General features: G+C 41.5%; 1 protein-coding gene across 3 annotated transcripts in view; it reads left to right on the top strand.

Annotated features, from left to right (window-relative positions):
- The window catches only part of TAFA5 (TAFA chemokine like family member 5), a 365774-nt gene that overhangs the window by 281061 nt on the left and 66288 nt on the right, over positions 1-18425 (top strand). For all 3 annotated transcript variants that reach the window (XM_056847211.1, XM_056847212.1, XM_056847213.1), the window contains exon 3: positions 11362-11489. In XM_056847211.1, the coding sequence (XP_056703189.1) occupies positions 11362-11489 (128 nt within the window). The remainder of the gene's footprint in view (positions 1-11361; positions 11490-18425) is intronic.

Here is an 18425-nt window from a genome sequence, read left to right on the forward strand (position 1 = left end):
GAAGTAAAAGGCCTGTCCACCCCACTCCACCACCACCCATCTTTCTCCGCAGTCTCTGCACTTTCATCCCAGCACTCTCTCAGATCTAAATTCAACTTGTACTGGCTTTTCAATAATGGTATAAGTGTTACGAGCAAAAACACCCCCCAAAACAAAACAGGAGAATCAAGAGTGCAGTGTTTTTTGCAGCAAAGAACATATTTTATGGCCTCTCTTCTACTACTAAATACATTGAAATAATGATAAGCACTGTCTGGGGAGAAAAACTTGTCTAAAGATGCAAAGAAGAGAACCTTTTAATATTAAATTTAATTAGCTGAAGGCTACCACTTTTGTGTAGTTTTTGTCCCTTCTTGGCAGTTCTTGCTACTGAAGGAATGCTGATAGGACAAAAATTGCAAACATTAAAACTGCAGGAATATTCCACCTGCAGACTATGCATCACTACCTTCAGTAATCGTTACTGTGAGAATACTCACAGAATGAGCTTCAAAAAGCCTCCCCTCCCACAAATATATGTTTCAGTGAAACTCTGGGGAAGCTGTATACCAAGGTGGATTTATGCAATTAAAATATGTAGGAAATTTATACAGTGCAGTGATTACAAAGTTTAAAAATTGTCTACTCTAATTTTAACACTATGCTCGCTTGCATGCTGAAAAGTTAGGGATTGTAAATCAGAATCGCAATGACCTGAACAAGGCACAGCTTCTGACATTTTAGGGATGAAATCATGGGCAGCCTATAAGCTTGGGTACCCGGTGGGGGCATGGGTAGAATTCAGAACTCAGGTTGGGAGGCCCAGGGCCATGGCTAGAAGGACTAAATTCAATAGGATCTGCTCTTCTAAGTTCAGAGAGGCAAAAAAGTGTGTATCACATTGCAGTTTTAGGCAAGCATACTTTGAAGTAAATCCTGCTGCAACCAGCCAGGCTCATTTTTAAGTAAATTTGTTGAGGACCAACTTCAGACAAGATAACAGATCCAGAGATCCTGGAGGGTTGTTGTTGTTTTGCCATCTTCTGGGCAAAGAGTAGGAGTCACTGGGGGTGTGGGAGGGGGAGAATTTCCTGCATTGTGCAAGGGATTGGACTAGATGATCCTGGTGGTCCCTTCCAACTCTATGATTCTATTACAGCCCATTCCTGAGCCGCGCCGGCGGCCACGTCAAAAACCCTTAGGAGGCCAACGAGGGCCTCTGCCAGTGCAGGGGCCCACACCGCCAGTGCCTAGAAGGTGCACGCTGGCATGAGTGGCCCCAGCGCTGGTGTGCAGGCCCAGACGCCGATCCCCAATCGCCGCTGCAGCAGCACCGGGCCTGGATGCCGTTGCAACTTCCTGCTGGCCTACAGCCGCTGGCACAGGCCGCAGCGGTGAGCCAGGAGGTGTTCCGACGCCCTGGGAGGCGTTCCTGGGGTGTAACGGTGACACAGTGGGATTTTGACTTATGGTGACACAGTGGGATTTTCAAGGCAAGAGATGTTCAGAGGTGGTTTACCCTTACCTGGACTTTCTTGGTGGTCTCCCATCCAAATACTAACCAGGGCCAACCCTGCTTAGCTTCTGAGATCTGACAAGATTGGATTAGCCTGGACTATCCAGGTCAGGTATATATTGTAGAGTTGCATATTATTTGTGCTACATTCAAGTTCACCAGTTTATAGTTCTTTAAATGAGCGGTACTCATTCTGTTGCTGGCACAGAGCCACATATGCAATTACTATCAACCAAAAGAGCCACATGATTACTCTGTGTCCTGTGTGCCACCACATCAAACCCACACAGTAGATCAGGCAAGAGAATGAGTTTGCCAAAGAACCTGGAGGAGAGCAAGCTGATCATGAAGAAAGGGGAGTAATACCATCACCATGCCACTGTGGTCAGCTTCCTTTTTTTCTGGGTAGTTACAGTTTTTTACTCTGATCTCTGTTACCATATATATTGTGACCATAAAACTGTGACCATAAAATTGGAACAGTAATGCTCAGTAGACTTGAACAAGTCTGAGAGGATAAAGGTCCTCATTTGATGATTATCTAAGTTATTTTCACCTGTCTGATAATGTCATGAACATATACATTACTAAAAGAAATGTCAGCAATATCCTTATCAACAGATTGAAAATGTAAGGAAAACCTAATAAGTATAAAGAGCCTTTTATTATTGGTTTTTATACCACATGCCAAGCATTTATTTCACGTCCTACCTCCAACTAAAGTAAACCCTAAGAAAAAGAAGAACATGCTGTAGAGTCACAACTAACTCATGGCAACCGCATCCACAAGGTGTTCCAGGCAAGAGATGAGCAGAGGTCCACTGCCTTTCCCTGCTAGCAACCCCAACTGTACATATGCATTCAGAACCCCTGCTGAATGAACTCCCAAGTAAGCAAGCCTAGAATCCCAGCATATGTATCTGTCTCTGGACATATCATTGCTGCACCTTCTCCCTTTTTCTTCCTTCAACTCTTCTCTCCACAGTACCATTCACTATTAGGGCAATGAATATTATATGTTCTTCAGAGCAGGAATCTGTATCTTTTTCCCCCATTCTACCCAGCAAAACACCATTGATACTGATGGTGGGTTAATCATTCACATAAACTGAGCTTTATTTTCACATTAGATGGATGGGCATAAGGGGGGCTCATTATCTGTCATCACAAAGGATTTACAGACCCCCCGCTCTCCCCCCCCAAAAAAACCCTAGCAAATGATCATTAAGTTTTCTGATCTACAAATTGCACAGTCAAGGAGTGGTGTTGGATGGGAAGACTGGCTTCTCTAATGCTACCTGACAAGCTCATGGACTGAGCAAGATTAGATACGGAAATTTAATTTTTTTCACCCCTTTTCCCACTATGCCTCAGCATCTCTCAAAAAAGTAATGATATATGTTTACAAGCTGCTTCACTTTTCTCTCTCTCTTGCATCCTCAGATCAGTTGAGTGAGAACCATATCAGCTACAATTTAAAGGCTAGTATTATCTGTGTGTGGTCTACAAAATCAGGTCTCAGAGGGTACTTGATTCAGGTCAAAAGGCCCCCACTTGAGTTGTAATAAGTCTCACTGTTTGATTGGAAAGGACTTTGCCTGGGGACAGCAGAAAGGTCCTTATTGGCTAATAACTTTTAGCTAGAGGCCTGCTGAACACGAGTAGGAAGAGATCAGGGGGGAAATCAAAGGTTGCCATAAAAAAAAAAGGGCTAGCATCATAAAAATGGACTTCTGGTATTCCATCAAAATTGGTTTATATTGTCTAATAATAGAGAATGTGGCAGTTAGTGTTAGCTACAGAGAACATATTTTGCCAGTCTTAGGCAGGCTCGTATGCCCTTATTAGGCATGCCTAGTAGAGAACCTGCATCAACTTTTCTATTGCTATTTCTTTGTTGTACCAATGTGCAAAACCGTACACTTCAGGCCAATAAGCATCAGCAAGAGAAGTTGATTTTCTACAGTGGCATTCTATTGAATAACCATTGCTAAACAAGCCTGAAAGGAACTCATTTGTACTGATGACAATTGTTTATTGAGCATGATAAATCGTTAAAACCAGGCACCATAATATTGTGTGGCTTTGTAAATAAATGTGTCTGGTTTTCTTTTGTTTCTATATCTAGCACAGATCAAAATCTGTATTTGTTTTATGATTTACAGTTTTTTTAATATTTCTTTCATATATTCATAAAAATATCTGAATTGTACAGTAATGAAGCCAACAATGTATTTTTGTTCTGTCAAATATAGAAGTGTTTAATTTTGCAGAGAATCACTAAGAAATCAGCACTGTGTGTGTTATACTGAATGAGGCTGTTTTATAACACATTTAAAAAGTGCCTGGCTTTGACTGTCAAACAGTTATCTAATTATGCATTTGCATGACGTCAGATGCATGTCTAACAAGTTTTGTGACTGACAGGCAAGTTCATTCATTCAAGTCATGTCCATGTGTATCAGTGACAGCTCAACAGTTGAATTTCATCAACCAGGTATTAAAAACAAACCACCTTCACCTTTTGCCTTCTTGTCATGTTGAAATGTATATAGTTTTAAATTTGATTAAATTACTATAGTTACAAAGTATACTTTGATTTTTGAGAGAATGAAGTAACTACTTAAAAATCTTTCACCAGGGAGCCTTTCAGCCAAGTTCTCCTTTTCTCCTCATCTCCCTCCATGGCATTCATAATTATAGGAATGTGTGGCTTCACTAGCAGTCTTTGGTGGTGTGTGTTCACACCGCACACATGTACACCCACACACAACCCTTTTAGCAGCATAGATTTGATCAATATAATTATAGAAGGTTCAGTCCACTCAATGTCTATATTTCAACAGTAATAGATCTCTAAGCTACTTTCTCATTCATTGTAGTAGTATTTTCTTTGGTGCCAGTATCAACAATTAACTTGTTACATATGCATTCACAATATGGCTTCCTTAATTCCCACTAATATCCTTTCCTTTCCTTCCTTTCCTTTTATCCCTTAGAAGCTCCTTGATCAATTGATCTTGAGCAGCATATACCTAGTGTTGGAGGGATATAAGGACTGAAACAAATCTTGCCACTGACAATGTAGCCTTGGGGTCCCTATCGCTTAGTAAAAAAGGAATTATGTCAGTCACAGAGGCATTGGATTTGTATATTAAAAGGGGGGAAATATAGTGCGATCGAAGTTCCTCGTAAAAGCGGCATTCCAAAAGGGCATGGGCTAATGAGTCAATAGAGCCAGAAGAGCAAGGGCAGATCCTGTCTGAGTATGGTATATTCAGAATTCTGCCCTGCATTACCATAGAAGGGTTAGCATTCAATCTAGCCAAGCAAAAGCTCTACAGAGACGAGGAGTTGTTAGATAATATGTATAGGCAGGCAGACCACGTGGAGGGGGTATTCCGAAGAACTGGGATGAACAGACACGACGAGCACGAAAAGTAGTGCTGTTATAATCGAGCTCTTCAATGCGCTTTTTAATTTTGGCAAAAGCTTCAGTTTTCCCAAGATCTGATAACATATCCTGAGAGAAGCCCAACAACAACAGTTTCTCATCTAAGATTTTTTGCCATGAGGATTTAAAAGGGTCATGCTTCAGAGAAGCTAGGAACCCCTCAGTTCTAAAGCACAGTTTAAGGTGTAGTTTAAAGGCGGCCAACCACGCCCTAGCTTCAAGTGACATTTGGCCAAACTCAGAACGAAGAGTAATGCCAGCAACACATCGAGGGGCATTTAGGAGTTTTCGTAAGAACTGAAGCAGTGGACGATCTATAGATTCATTGATGACTGTAATCCAGATGGCAACACCAAAGAGGATAATTGGGGTAATTTTCAGGTTAAAAACCTGAATAGCCCCTGGAATATATTTGCCACCTTTGGTGTGAAAAAAATTGACAATAGCACCAACCCCAGGTTTAATTTTGTTGGACACTGCTTTTTGATGGTCCCACTAATATCAGTCTATGGGTAGAGGAAACCTCTCCCTGCTTTCACACCACAACAAATCTTTTACATATCCAATACTATGACTTTCTGTTCAGTAAACTCAAGCTGGAGATGACAAATTTACCGTATTTTTCGCTCCATTAGACGCACCTGACCATAAGACGCACCTAGTTTTTAGAGGAGGAAAACAAGAAAAAATCTTGTTTTCCTCCTCTAAAAACTTGTCCCGACGCACACGCGCCCAGCCGGCTCGGTGCCACCTCCTGCCTCCCAGCTGGCCGTCGGGGCGGGGAACTTCCCAACTAGGGCTGTTGGAAAAAAAATTCGGGCTGGCAGCGAGGAGCAGTTTAAAGAGCCACCCCCCTCTCGGGAGTCCAGGGAAGGGGGGCCGGGGTCTTTAAACTGCTCCCCGCTGCCAGGATGGCAGCAGGGAGAAGTTTAAAGAGCCACCACCCACTCTCCCGGGATGCTGAGATGCATGAAGGAGTGGACAGCCGGCTGGGGAAAAAAGGGGCAGACGCGCCAGATCAGCTGGCTGCGCCCCCGGCCCTCCAAGTGACAGCAGCAGCAGGGAGGAGTGGGAGGGAGAGCAAAGGGGGCAAGGGGGGGCATTGGAAGGAGGAAGGAGCCTCGCCCCCAGAGGGACAGGTTGTTTTTAAACGGCTGAGACTGGACAAGGAGGAAAGAGGGACGGAGGGAAGAAAAGGGGGGCTAGCTGCTCAGCCCCCTGGCGGGCCTGGCAGGCCCAAAGGACACTGGGAAGGACAAAGGGAAGGAGGGGAATGAGAGGAACGGAAGGAGTGGAGTTGGGGCCGGAGATGGAAAAGGGGTGGGGGGAGAGATGCACATTGCATGGGGAAAGACCATAGGAGCTAAAGAGATGTAAAAGGGGGGGAAGAGATGCACATTGCATGGGAAAAACCCATAGGAGCAAAAGAGATGGAAAGGGGGGGGGAGATGCACATTGCATGGGAAAAGCCCATAGGCGGACAGGAAGAGGCAGAAGGGGATGGAAAAAGGGGGGGGACTCCCACAGACGGACGAGAGTATGGAAAGGAGTGGGGACATGATCCCAGACACGACATGGGTGGCTGGGCAGCAGGGGGAAGGGCTGGCATGGGAGACGGGGCTGCTGTTGCGAGTGCGAGCTGCGCATTCCATGGCACTGGAAGTGGCGGGTCCCCTCGATCTGTCCGGACCTCGGGGACTCCTGGGAGAGTGGGCGGTGGGTCTTTAAACTGCTCAGCGCAGAGCAGTTTAAAGGGTCACCCCAGCCCCCTTGCCGGGTCTCCCGACGGCCAGCTGGGAGGCGGGCAGCCACACAGAGCCGGCTGGGCGCGTGCGCGTCGGGATGGTGCGAGCTGGCGTTTTCCGCCCCGACGGCCAGCTGGGAGGCGGGCGGCCCCACAGAGCCGCATTCGCTCCATAAGACGCACAGACATTTCCCCTCACTTTTGAGGAGGAAAAAAGTGTGTCTTATGGAGCGAAAAATACGGTAGTTTCTCCCTAAACAGGAAGCATTTGTACAGATTATGTCCATCCCCGGGAAGGTGGTTCATTACAATTGCACACTTTGGGGAGAATTCAAATGAGATAAGAACACCGGACTTTGGTGGCACAACATGTGTAACAGCTACCTACAGAAATAGGATTATATGACATCTCTTGACAGTTTCAAGAAGGAGAGCATGAGGATCAGTGATAGATAGATGGTGTTAAGAATGAGAACTCCAGCTACTTCCTGTAGAGGTTTCTCCAAGATCACCAAATAGTGGTGAGGTGGGTTTTAAAGTGTTTAGCCTACTGGTTCTGAAAACATTACTGGTTGATTTGCATAGCCACGCCCTTTGTTTTCTAACAGCTGCCACTTAAGATGCACAGCAAAACATGGGACAGCTACTTGAAGTGAAGGAACACAGAGATGATAAGAACCAAATACGCAATGGGATTAAGAAAATCTGGAGCCTTATGACTTGTTCCTTTACCTCTTGGGGCTCTTAACATTTACTTTGGGGGTACTTTGCTTGTTATATGCTTCCATGATAGCCCTGCCTGCTCCCATTAGATCCAACATACTCATCATACTAGTGACAAAGTGAAATGTCCTAAAATATCTCGTCTCTGTAGTGGTTTCTGCAAGCCTGTAAGAGATCAGTTTTGGGGGGTTTTTTTGTTTTTACTTTTGCTTCCAGTACACTAATTGAATACAGCAGAGCGGAACAGCAGGGGATGGAAACAGAGCACAGTGAGTCCGGACAAAGATTTCTCTCTAGAGGCAAGCATTCAATTAACATCCCTTGTTAGACAGCAAAAACTAAGTACCCTGAAGCTATCTGACTCTTTATTTGTTCAGTCCCTGAAAACTAGTATTTCCACACTTTGAGAAATACTTAGCTCCAGAAGCCATTGTGGCCTCACAGTAGGTAGTCTGCTGATTTAGATTTAAATCGGAAATGCTTATGTGAAATAGGTTATAAATATCATGTCTTGGAAAGAGGCAATGGCTCAGTAGTAGAGCATCTGTTTTGTGAGTAGAAGGCCCCAGGTTCAACTCCTGGTATCTCTAGTTAGCAAGGATTATGTAGGAGGTGTTGTAAAAGACCTCTTCCTGACACCCCGGAGAGCTGTTGCCAGTCAGGGAGACAAGATTGACCTTTATAAACCAATGGTCTGAAAGCCACTTTGTGTGTTTCATATGCCTTTAAGAAACTCACAAATAAAGGATATTTACTGAGGTATTAAATTTATAAACCTATCTCCATTGTTTGTCATTGATAACAATTATACAAATGTACTAAATAAACAGGTACCCCTCCTCTCATTCATTGACTTTCTGGTATGCTCTTATAGCATCCTCAATCAACTCTAGTAATATTTTCCAAATACACGTTGATGTTTAATTTTGTCTAGATATTCTAAGGAAAAAGATTTCCATATTTATGGGACACAAGCAATATTCTTGCTACCCAAATTTAGCACACAAAAGCTAAAAAAGTGAAAGTTGAAGATGATGGTAGCATATAATGAATCAGTCTCTTTAGCATATTGGTCTCTTGACTTCCTGAATGATATCCTGGATTTATTTGGGGTTTTTTCCAGATTTTATGGAGAATTTCTGATTAACTTGTGGTCACCAACAGTTTACATAAGCATGGTAAGATATATGACTTGCCAAGACTACAATTCTGTATTTGCCCATGCTTCCATCTGAGGGAAAAATGATACTGTATAGTGTTCTTGAAATTATTGCCCTGAAGGGATCTGTTGATGATATCACTTCAGGACTGGCAATCTGTGTGTACCCTTTTGTGATTAGAAGCCACTAAAAATTTAATATTCTCTGGTTCAGTGCTTTCTCCCTAATTCCACATAAATTTGCACTTCTTATATAACATATTCTGCATGTATTCTTTGGCTATAGAAAGGGGATCCTTAACTTTTGCACAGATGCCTCCTATAGTGCACTCTTATAATTTAGGTATAGGGAGACCTCCCAGATGCCCTTTCCATTGCCACCAAGCTGCCATTTTCTCCAGGGGAACTTCTCTAGAAATCATCTCTAATTCAGGGAGTAATCTAGCTCCCAGCTTGAGGTTGGTAACCATATTTTCAAGTTGCATGTATGAAAACTTGGTATTTTTCATTACAAAGCTAGCTTGTGTGCAAAGTGGGCTGTGTAAACCAGGCCCAGGTTCAGAAGTGCTTAGGCCACTTGTAAATGAACATCAGGGTACCTGTACCTCAATCCAAAGCACTACTTTTCCTTGATACGTTAGGGAAAAACACTTTGGTGCTCCAGCTTCTAGGTCCTGATTGTGCCTGTTGCTCAGTAACACTATGAAGAACTCAACCATGGGTTTTATTATTATGGTGAGAACTATGTTATAAACCAGTCATGCAACACCATACTTCAAAGGGAGGGCTGTTGTCTGTTTTCACTGCAGGCCATCAGTATAGATTTGCTGTCAACAGCGAAAACCAATTTAACTGTTGTTGAATAGACAATACTGTCATAAAATATTCCTGGGGCTTATGATAGTTCTTTTTGTCATAGTGGAGAAGATTAGTGGTAGGAAAGCATGGATTGCCACAAATTATTCTTCGGAGGCTGTTTGAAACCTGAAGGGACTGTTAAAGTCCTGTGATCTACACCATGTTCTTTTCCAACTTTTGAATACCATTGTAATTGAATATCTTTCTGTCTGTCTCCGTCCATTTTGTATAAACTCATGATTATTAAAAGCACTGAAAAGTTTCAATGGTTCAGCAAGAGATTTGAACCTGGTCGTCCCGGCTCCTAGTCTGACACTCTAGTCTAAACACTACACCACAGCAGCCTAAATATCTGTGGATACAGCTTTTCACTGCACTCTAGGAATCATTTGCAACTGGATTGGCTTGATCATACAGGACAATTTCAATTTCTACCAACAGCATTATTTCCAACTATGTGTGGAAGGCAGCCTTAGAGTAGTTGTAGAACTTGAAAAATTTAAAACATATTTATGATCCATTTAAAATACAGATTTGTGTTCTTCTTTTGTATTTAATTGCAGGCCAACATGAGCAGGATTCTGAACTGGAAGCATAGAAATAAATAATATTGTTTAAAAAATCTTACTAAGGAAAGATTTTTTAAAAACTTTTTAATTGAATTTTATAGGGTACAAAAATTCAATAAAAAGGTTTTAAAAAAAATATTTACCCAGTCAGTGCAGCTGCCAGAGCTACTGCTTCCATAGGGGAAAATATTGTGTGTGTGATAGGTTTTCACACTGAAAAACGCTAGCTTTAAGATTTAGTTCATCAATGGCATGAATGCCTTATCTGCTGGGGCTGTTCCACCAATTCAGTCAATATACTCCTTTACTTCGCAGTCCTAAGGGAGGGGTAATTCTGGTGGGTCTGGGGACGGCGCAGCCACGCTGCCTCCTGAATGGCTTGCTGGCCCTCACACCAAGCCGAAAATGTCATTTCATCAAACCCTGTGAAACTGCTCCATGCAGTTTCATGGGGCTGTGCCACTATTTTTGCAGGTGCAAGTTCACGCTGACAAAAGCGGGTGTTCCTGGGGGAAAAAGGCTCAGGGGGTGACTAAAGTCAGCCCTGCCCCTGGGAACGCCCACATTGGCACCGGCACAAGCCCTTGTGCTAGAGAAATTTGCCGTCGTGGCCACGCTAGCTCCCATGCATGTTGCTGCTTCACGGCTCCCCAGCACTTGCATAAGTGGCCCTGCACTGTCATTCGGGCCCATTTTGCCAGTGCACGTGGCACTAATGCCGGCACAGGGGTCACGCCAGCTCCTAAGGCCATTTGCCTCCCCCTCCCTTCAGGGTTGCTCTGTGAGTCACATTTAGTCACATTTTAGTTTTAAGGTAAAGCAAGACAGTACCTGAGTCAGTCTCCCATTCCCACATGGCCCCAATTCAAATCGAAAAATAAAAGCAAAAGGGAGAGCTGAACGTAGATCTCCTAATGCAGTGGTTTGAAACTTTTAATCCATTGCAACTCACTCAAATACGTAACATTATAATCAAATGCCTCCTCCAAGTGATATTTTAAAAAATAGGATATTGCTGCAGACATTATTTATGTAGGTATATTTGTGATAAATGAATACAATGTATAGATCTCACACACAGATTCAGTGAAACCCTTGAGCCTGATAGCCATCAGCCAGCTCTTTCATGATAGGTTAATCTGTTTGCTAATACACAGAATAGGAGAAGCCTCGTTGTAGAGAGAATATGTAGTGGCAAAGGTTGTAGTAATAATTTAAAAAGCCCTAAAATGGTGTAGGTGCTGTTAACTGGAGTGAAAGGGTACTTCAAAATACTTAATATATGCAGCAAGTGGGGAAAGTATTTGCACAGTTGTTGATGTTTCCACAATTTTTTTCTTCCTCTCCTATTTTCTGCAGCCCGCATTATAAAAACAAAACAGTGGTGTGAAATGCTTCCATGTTTAGAAGGAGAAGGCTGTGATTTGCTAATCAATAAATCAGGCTGGACCTGTACACAACCAGGTGGGCGGATAAAGACAACTACGGTAAGTTCCTTCTGTTCTTTTGCATTCCATTTTTGTTCATTTCAGCTGAGCTGTAAATTTTCAGAGAGCAAATGATATTCTACCAAATTAGCCTTCATCAAAATCCCTTGTTTGTGTAATTCTTAGCCTGTGCTCATGGATAAGCTCGGCAGTCTATGTTTGTACACTATCATCCATTCTCTGATGACCTCTCAGCTTGACTACTGTAATGGGCTGCCCAAAAACTTCAGTCAGTCCACAATGCAACTGCTTGGCTTTTTTCAGATGCAAACTGGAAGTATGTGACACCTGTTGTAAGTATCTGCCACTGGATCACTTCAGGTCTTCTAAAATGAAGATGCTGGCCTTTGACATAAACTTCAATATATTATGAAGTACACTCTCCAATTTATTTGATCCCCTTTCTTGAGTTGATATCTGCCTAGAAGGTGTTGTCACTGTTTAAAGTGTGATTATCAGTGAACCAGAAACAAGTCCGTTTGGGTGGTGGCACTTTGTCTGTAAAAAATTCCTCATTAGAATGGTCCACCAGTCTGTTTCACTATGGCATTTTGCTGTTTAATGGAAATTTTTCTGTCATGTCTGGCTTTTGTATTAGTCTTTTGGAGTTACATTCTGATCCATTTTCTTAATTGTTGTGAACTGTTTGCATATGATTGTAATGATGATTTGTGGTGTTTGGATTTCAAAGCCACATCAAGCACCATCTCATGGAGAAATGAATAGTAAATTGAACTAGTAATAGGTGACTAGAAGGCTGTTAACTGTAGGAAGGCTGGTAAAGGTAGGGCGTTTTGGAGGTCATAAATTCATAGGGTCCCCATAAGTTGGAAGCGATCTGGCTGCACTTAACACACACCTACATTTGTAGCTAATTTAGACCAGAATATACAGTTTTGGAAAATAAAGTGTACAATATCAAATATATGCTTTAAACCAGATGGTCAGCAATACTTTGTTCCTGTTTTTACACCTCACTTCCCACCTGATCCTGGCTGTCCATCAGATGGCTAATCACTCTAAGCAGTTTACAAAGATTAACAGTACTGGACCAGAGCAGTTTGCATTGGCAAACTGCCTTTTTCCTCTACCAAGGAAAATCCATTTGAGATGTACTTCATTTAATCCTAATTCCTTAACATCTATATATCTGCTCCTGTTGGTTCCTTCTTATAATTTGACTCAGAACAAATCAGAGGATATTCCTGATTAAGAAAAATTAGTTGTTGCGCTACAGAACCACAAGATTCATGTACTTTGGAGTGTTGCTGTGACTTTTGACAGCATCAGTACATCCATGTTAGGAACCTTGAAGCTGGATGAATACCCCCTCCCCTGCTTTTGAGCCACCAAACCAAGCACTGTGGTACCTACTGGGCTGTCAAGTGTGTGCTTTCCCATGCAGAAAGAATTAACAGAAGGCTTATTGAGTTGCTGGTGGGAAAGGGAGAGAAACACCATTTATGGTTGACTGTGGTTTGATGAGATATACCAGTTGGGCTAGTTCTGCTAGAGCTACCAAAGAACATTATAGGAATAACTCTTTCCAGTGAGTTTTGTTAATTCTATCTAGTTTTGATTTTCACTTGCCTTTACATATAGTTACTATAAAAACACAGGGATTATCTGTAGCCTTTATGTAACCATGAATGAATCCTAGTTGGGACAGCAGAACTCTAGTAGTGTTGCTATTCAGAATATAATTTAATGGGGTATTTTTGTGAGCTTCTTGCAAAGGAAGCTTCCTGTTTCCTGTAAGTCACCTGTAGTCTGAAGGTAATTTGTGTCCAACTCTCTCTTATTATCTCACCTGACATCTTCCTGTTGTGTGCATTTCATACTTAGTTTTGGCGTATAATGTTGAAAATAGGTTTGATCCTCTCACAATCTTATTAACATGCAAGAAAATGTAGCGTAGTTCTTACATTTCAAAAATAGACAGTCTATTCATATCTCTGTTACCAACAAAAATAGACCATCTCTAATATGTTTTAATCCCTCTCCTTCTCCAAGGAGGTAAAGAAGTTAATAAACTATAGTATAAGAAAGATTGAGTGGGAGGAGGGGGGACTAAGTACGGACAAAGGAAATTGAGACTTTTGGGAGGTGTGGCCTGTCTCCATGGTGGCCTAGGCTTAGAGAGAGCAACTGACTCAAGATTCTCCATCTTGCTTCATGGCCATGTGGGGATTTGAACCCATATGACCCAGATCCTAGTCCATCACTCCCATCACTATAACACAGTGGCCCTCTTTTGAAAACATTTTCAATCTGTCTTTTCTTATTTGATTTTGGTGAAGTGCTTTCTTAAATGACCAAGTTATATGCAAAATAATTTCTTAAACCTTCTGTTGTTTCTTTGGGACATGTAGGCACATACACACATATTTACTGTAGGATGGTTATTATCCAATTTAAGGGGATCTGAAAAATATAGGCCATTTTTTAAAATTGTCTTTGGAGGAAGGGGGGAATTGGCCCTGTTCACTCTGTGTTAGTGGTAAGCATTGTAGGACAGTAGCTGTATCTATGTGCAAGCAGTAGAATGGGAAGTATGTCCCCTGTATATATCACTTCTTCATTATTCATGTTGAGAGGGGGAAATCTGCAATTAATTTAAAAATTATGGTATGATTTCTCTCATTCATGTGTGCACTTATTTCATCTCCCACCCCCCTGTTCCATCAGTACTTGCCCTGCTGCAGGCATAATGTTTGAGCTATCTGTGCCTGTAATATTGCCTGTGGGGCTTTCTATAGTCATATTTATACTGCCACTTTGGTTATTTTGCTGTCAAACTGAGGAGAAGGGAGGGGGGCAGTTTCCAATAATTTGCATGTTGCAACTGAGGTCATGTCAGTTTCTCATCCAACTGTTTCTATTCATGTTTTGTGGATATAACTTGGCAGTATATAAAAGCTAAAAATGCGCTGTTCTGTTGGCGTTATAGGGGAGATTAATTTTAGCACCAAAGTGTATATACGTTGTCAATGATCCATCACTACTTAATTGTTACTTAGTTAATTCCTTCTTTTTACATGATGCGATTTCAAGGCATGGAGCTTAACAGAACATTCACGCTCCAGTTCCTCAGCAGCTAACCTTTTTAAACTTCTGCGATTTTACTGCTAAATTAGCTGAAGTGGGAAATTAAGGAGTATGAAGAAGCTAAGAGAGAGCTCACAGTGGATAAAGGGTGTAATTACTCTGACATAGAGCTCAGTGCTTAGCTAGTAAAATTTACTAAGGTTGTAGTTTCACCAAGGGATGTGACTTCCTTAATAGAGTTTACTTACACACAGAGCAACTTAGCATTCCCCACCATTAATATAAATGACATGCCGGCTGAGTTGGTAAGGTTCCTCACCCTAAGCTATACTATACTACAGTTTTTTTTTTGTATTGGCAGGAATTTGTGTGAGCCCAGTTCCCTTATTTCTACAGATTTTTTCATATATAAATCTGTCACTAGGCTAAACTAGGTAAAACATCTAGAATAACATCCATTCTTATTTTTACCTCTTCGATGATATTCTTTTGTACTATCAGGTTCAAAGGATTTAAAATTAAAGAATGCACATTTAGCATTGACTTGAGAATGACCACTGTTAATGAAACTGAAGACCATTTGACTGGACATCTCTTTCCGCTAATTATCTGGGAGTCAGCAAGTCCTGAGCTACAATCTTAGCTCACACAGCGACATCTTCTGTGAATTTTATTAAGTCCCTTGGGTGTATTATCTCAGACCTTCGGTGTGTGTGTCATGACTGTATGTTTGAAGAATAGTTCATCATTATCTTAAAGAAATATTGGAAATATTCTTATAGTACCAAGGAAGTCTTGGGTTGTTACACAGAAGAAGGCTGACTGTTTCTTGCCTTGAAAACTTGATGGCAAAAAAGAAAAGAAAAAAAGATGCAACTTAAGAAGAAAACAGTCTCTTGGATATAAACCAAGTGGCTTTATTCTAGTATTCCTGGAAGGGACTTTCGGTTTGATGCACATGTATTTATGTTGCTTCTTATCTGAAACTCAACCATGCAGCTCATAGAAACCACTTATTTTATTTCATTTTGTTTTTGAAGCTCCTTGCGGCTCACCCCAGTAACACATTGCGAACCTCTTCAGATAATTTGAGTTTTTAATACTATGTACTTTTCATATGTGTAATGGCATAATAATTATAAAGTGGCATTAAGGGAGTCTATCAACTCATTCTAAAGAAAAAGATAAAAAGCTCTGGAGATCCACTAATACAAAATTGGCCATTCAGGCAGTCTGTTTGTATGGGGACTAGTGCACCGACAAGGTACTTTCCTATCAACAACAGAACTTGAAATTTTAGTTTGAGCATTTTGCTAGATCTAAGTAATTTAACACCATTCAAGTGTGTGACAAAAATCAAAGTTTTGGAGTCACTAGAGGTGCTACTCAAAATATCAGATTCTACCTAAAGAAGAAAATAAATCTAAACTGTCTTTTTGTTACAGTAATATTTTTAAGATGAGAGAAGCCTACCTCATAGCCTACACTCATGTGCTATGAGGTAGTAGTACCAGGCTTGTAAATAGGTGTTCATCTCTTCATCTCCATAACTACAAATTACTCCAAGCAAGAAATATTTCAGCTAGTGTCCAATGTGAGTATAGCTTCTGTTGGAACACAATCTTTCCTTTAAAACATCTCCTCCTTGCCCTGGAGTGAAGCTCTTGAGTGATCAGGTTAGTAATTCGTTGTTAGCTATTAATTTAAGAAGAAATTGTTTGTGCCTAATGAGTAAGAGGGAAAGCAAAGAGGAGCCTGGACACCAGTTTTATGTGACAGTTATGTCTCATTTAATTTTAATTAATCTCTATGGCTTTTCAAACTTTCCTGTTCCTAGCTGCGGATAGAACCAAAATAAGAAATGGTGTCATAGAAAAAGGTGTTTGCATGTGCTCAGATGCTCTTGTTTCTTGAGATTTGGGATTGAGCCTCAGCATTGAAAACAGGAGCTGGAACTGAATCTAACAAGCCCTGGCTTAGATTTGTTCTGGAGGCAGGAAGGAGGATTATGCTCACCTTTGGTTATACATCTCCTTTCTGAACTGTCCTTTACTGGTGGTAGATATAAGTTTGGGCAAACAAAAGAAGACATTTTTTTTACCTTTTCCTACTTTGTGTAGGGGGTAGAAGTGTCAAAGGTCATATATTTAACTGTGACTAAGATTTTCCTTTGTGGGTTTTTTTGTGACTTTTTAAATAGTTTAGCATTAGCGAACAAATATGTATAGACTGGTTAAAGGTTTGCTTGGTAGGAAAGGCAGTTTATATATGGTCAAAAGACCTTTGTCTCTTTACATTTTCTTGAGGTGAGCTCTGCCAATGAAGATAGGTTCTGATGAACCCTACTAACAGACTCCAAGGGTGCTTCCATACTAGACAGTTGTGGTGCAAAGCCATCAATCATACACAAAGTTATAACAGTAATTTCACATGATGTCAGTAACAACCCCTAGTTTTCCTGCCTTCCCTTATTGTCCTGATTTTTTGTGGTTTGCTGCTTTTTCCTATTGTTGTGGAATAGAAATGCAATTTTTGTAGTAAGAATAGTTATTGTGCTACTATTTTGGTCAGTCTTTCCTGTTCATTTCAACCTCCTGGCCTATTACCTCTAAGCAATTAAGTAACAGCTCCCACACTCACTTAAAAATCACTGGCATTATAACACCATTAGGATTTAGCAAAATTTGACGGGCAGCCCATTCCTGAAAGGGGGTAGAACCATAGTGGCCAGGAGCAGCACAGCCACGGTGGCTCCACAGAGGCTTCCTGGACGCCCCCCCCCCAAAAAAAAACATTTTAAAAGTTTTACAATAGATTAAAAGAAAATGGCCCCATTGAGCGAGGCTGCACCACAAAAAAAGGTGGTGCAGCAACGCTGTAGCGCGAGGGGGTGTTTCCAATGCAAAAGGTGTTAGAAAGCTGCCTAAAAGCAGCTCCGACCCAAGGAATGCCCTCCCATGCCGGTGCAGGCTTTTCCTTCTGGGACTTCCCTGCCGACATGGCTGTGTTGGCGGCAGGGGCCAGCGCAGCTCTGCGGCTCCCTGGTGCTGGCATTTTTGCCCCTGGGATGGCGTAAATGCCATTACCCCAGGATAAATGGACACTTATGCTGGTGCAGAGCCATGCTGCCTCCTAAGGAGCTTTGCCCCCCCTTTCAGCATTGCAGCCAGCATGTGGCTTCCATGTAGAACATTTGAATTTAAGAGTAGCAGCTAGGATTTTCTGAGCCAGTTGAAACTAGGGTGCAGTTTTATTTGCTAGAACTTTTAATAGGGAATGAACTGCAAGTATCTTGGTGGCTGGGGGTTGTTGTATTTTAAATTGTGATGTGTTAGATTCTTTGAGCAAGGAAAGAGGGGATATAGCTGTTTAATAAATAAATAAATAAATGGATATTGTGGGGGGTGTTTCAACATCTGATTGTTTTGATGCACAACCTGTATTTTGGACAAGAGGCTACTATTAGGACAGAATAGGGAGAAACAAAATGGTTTCCAATAGGCAAAGGTGTAAAACAAGGACATATTTTATCTCCCTCTCTCTTCAATACATATTCAGAACACATAATAAGGATAGCTGGATTAGATTTATATGAAGGTGGAGTGAAAATTGGTGGAAGGAACATCGACAATTTGAGATGTGCAGATGAGACCACATTATTGGCTGAAAAGAGTGAAGCCTTGAAATGACTACTGCTGAAGGTTACAGGGGAAAGTGCCAAAATAGGATTACAGCTGAACATCAAGAAGACAAAAGTAATGACTACTGGAGAAGTACACAACTTTAAGATTGACAGTGAAGAAACTACAATTGTTAAAACCTTTCTATTCCTTGGCTCCATCATCAACCAAAAGGGAGACTGCAACCAAGAAATCAGAAGGAGATTGA

Source organism: Euleptes europaea, chromosome 3 (assembly GCF_029931775.1).
Source record: "Euleptes europaea isolate rEulEur1 chromosome 3, rEulEur1.hap1, whole genome shotgun sequence".
NCBI classification, from domain to species: Eukaryota; Metazoa; Chordata; class Lepidosauria; order Squamata; family Sphaerodactylidae; genus Euleptes; species Euleptes europaea.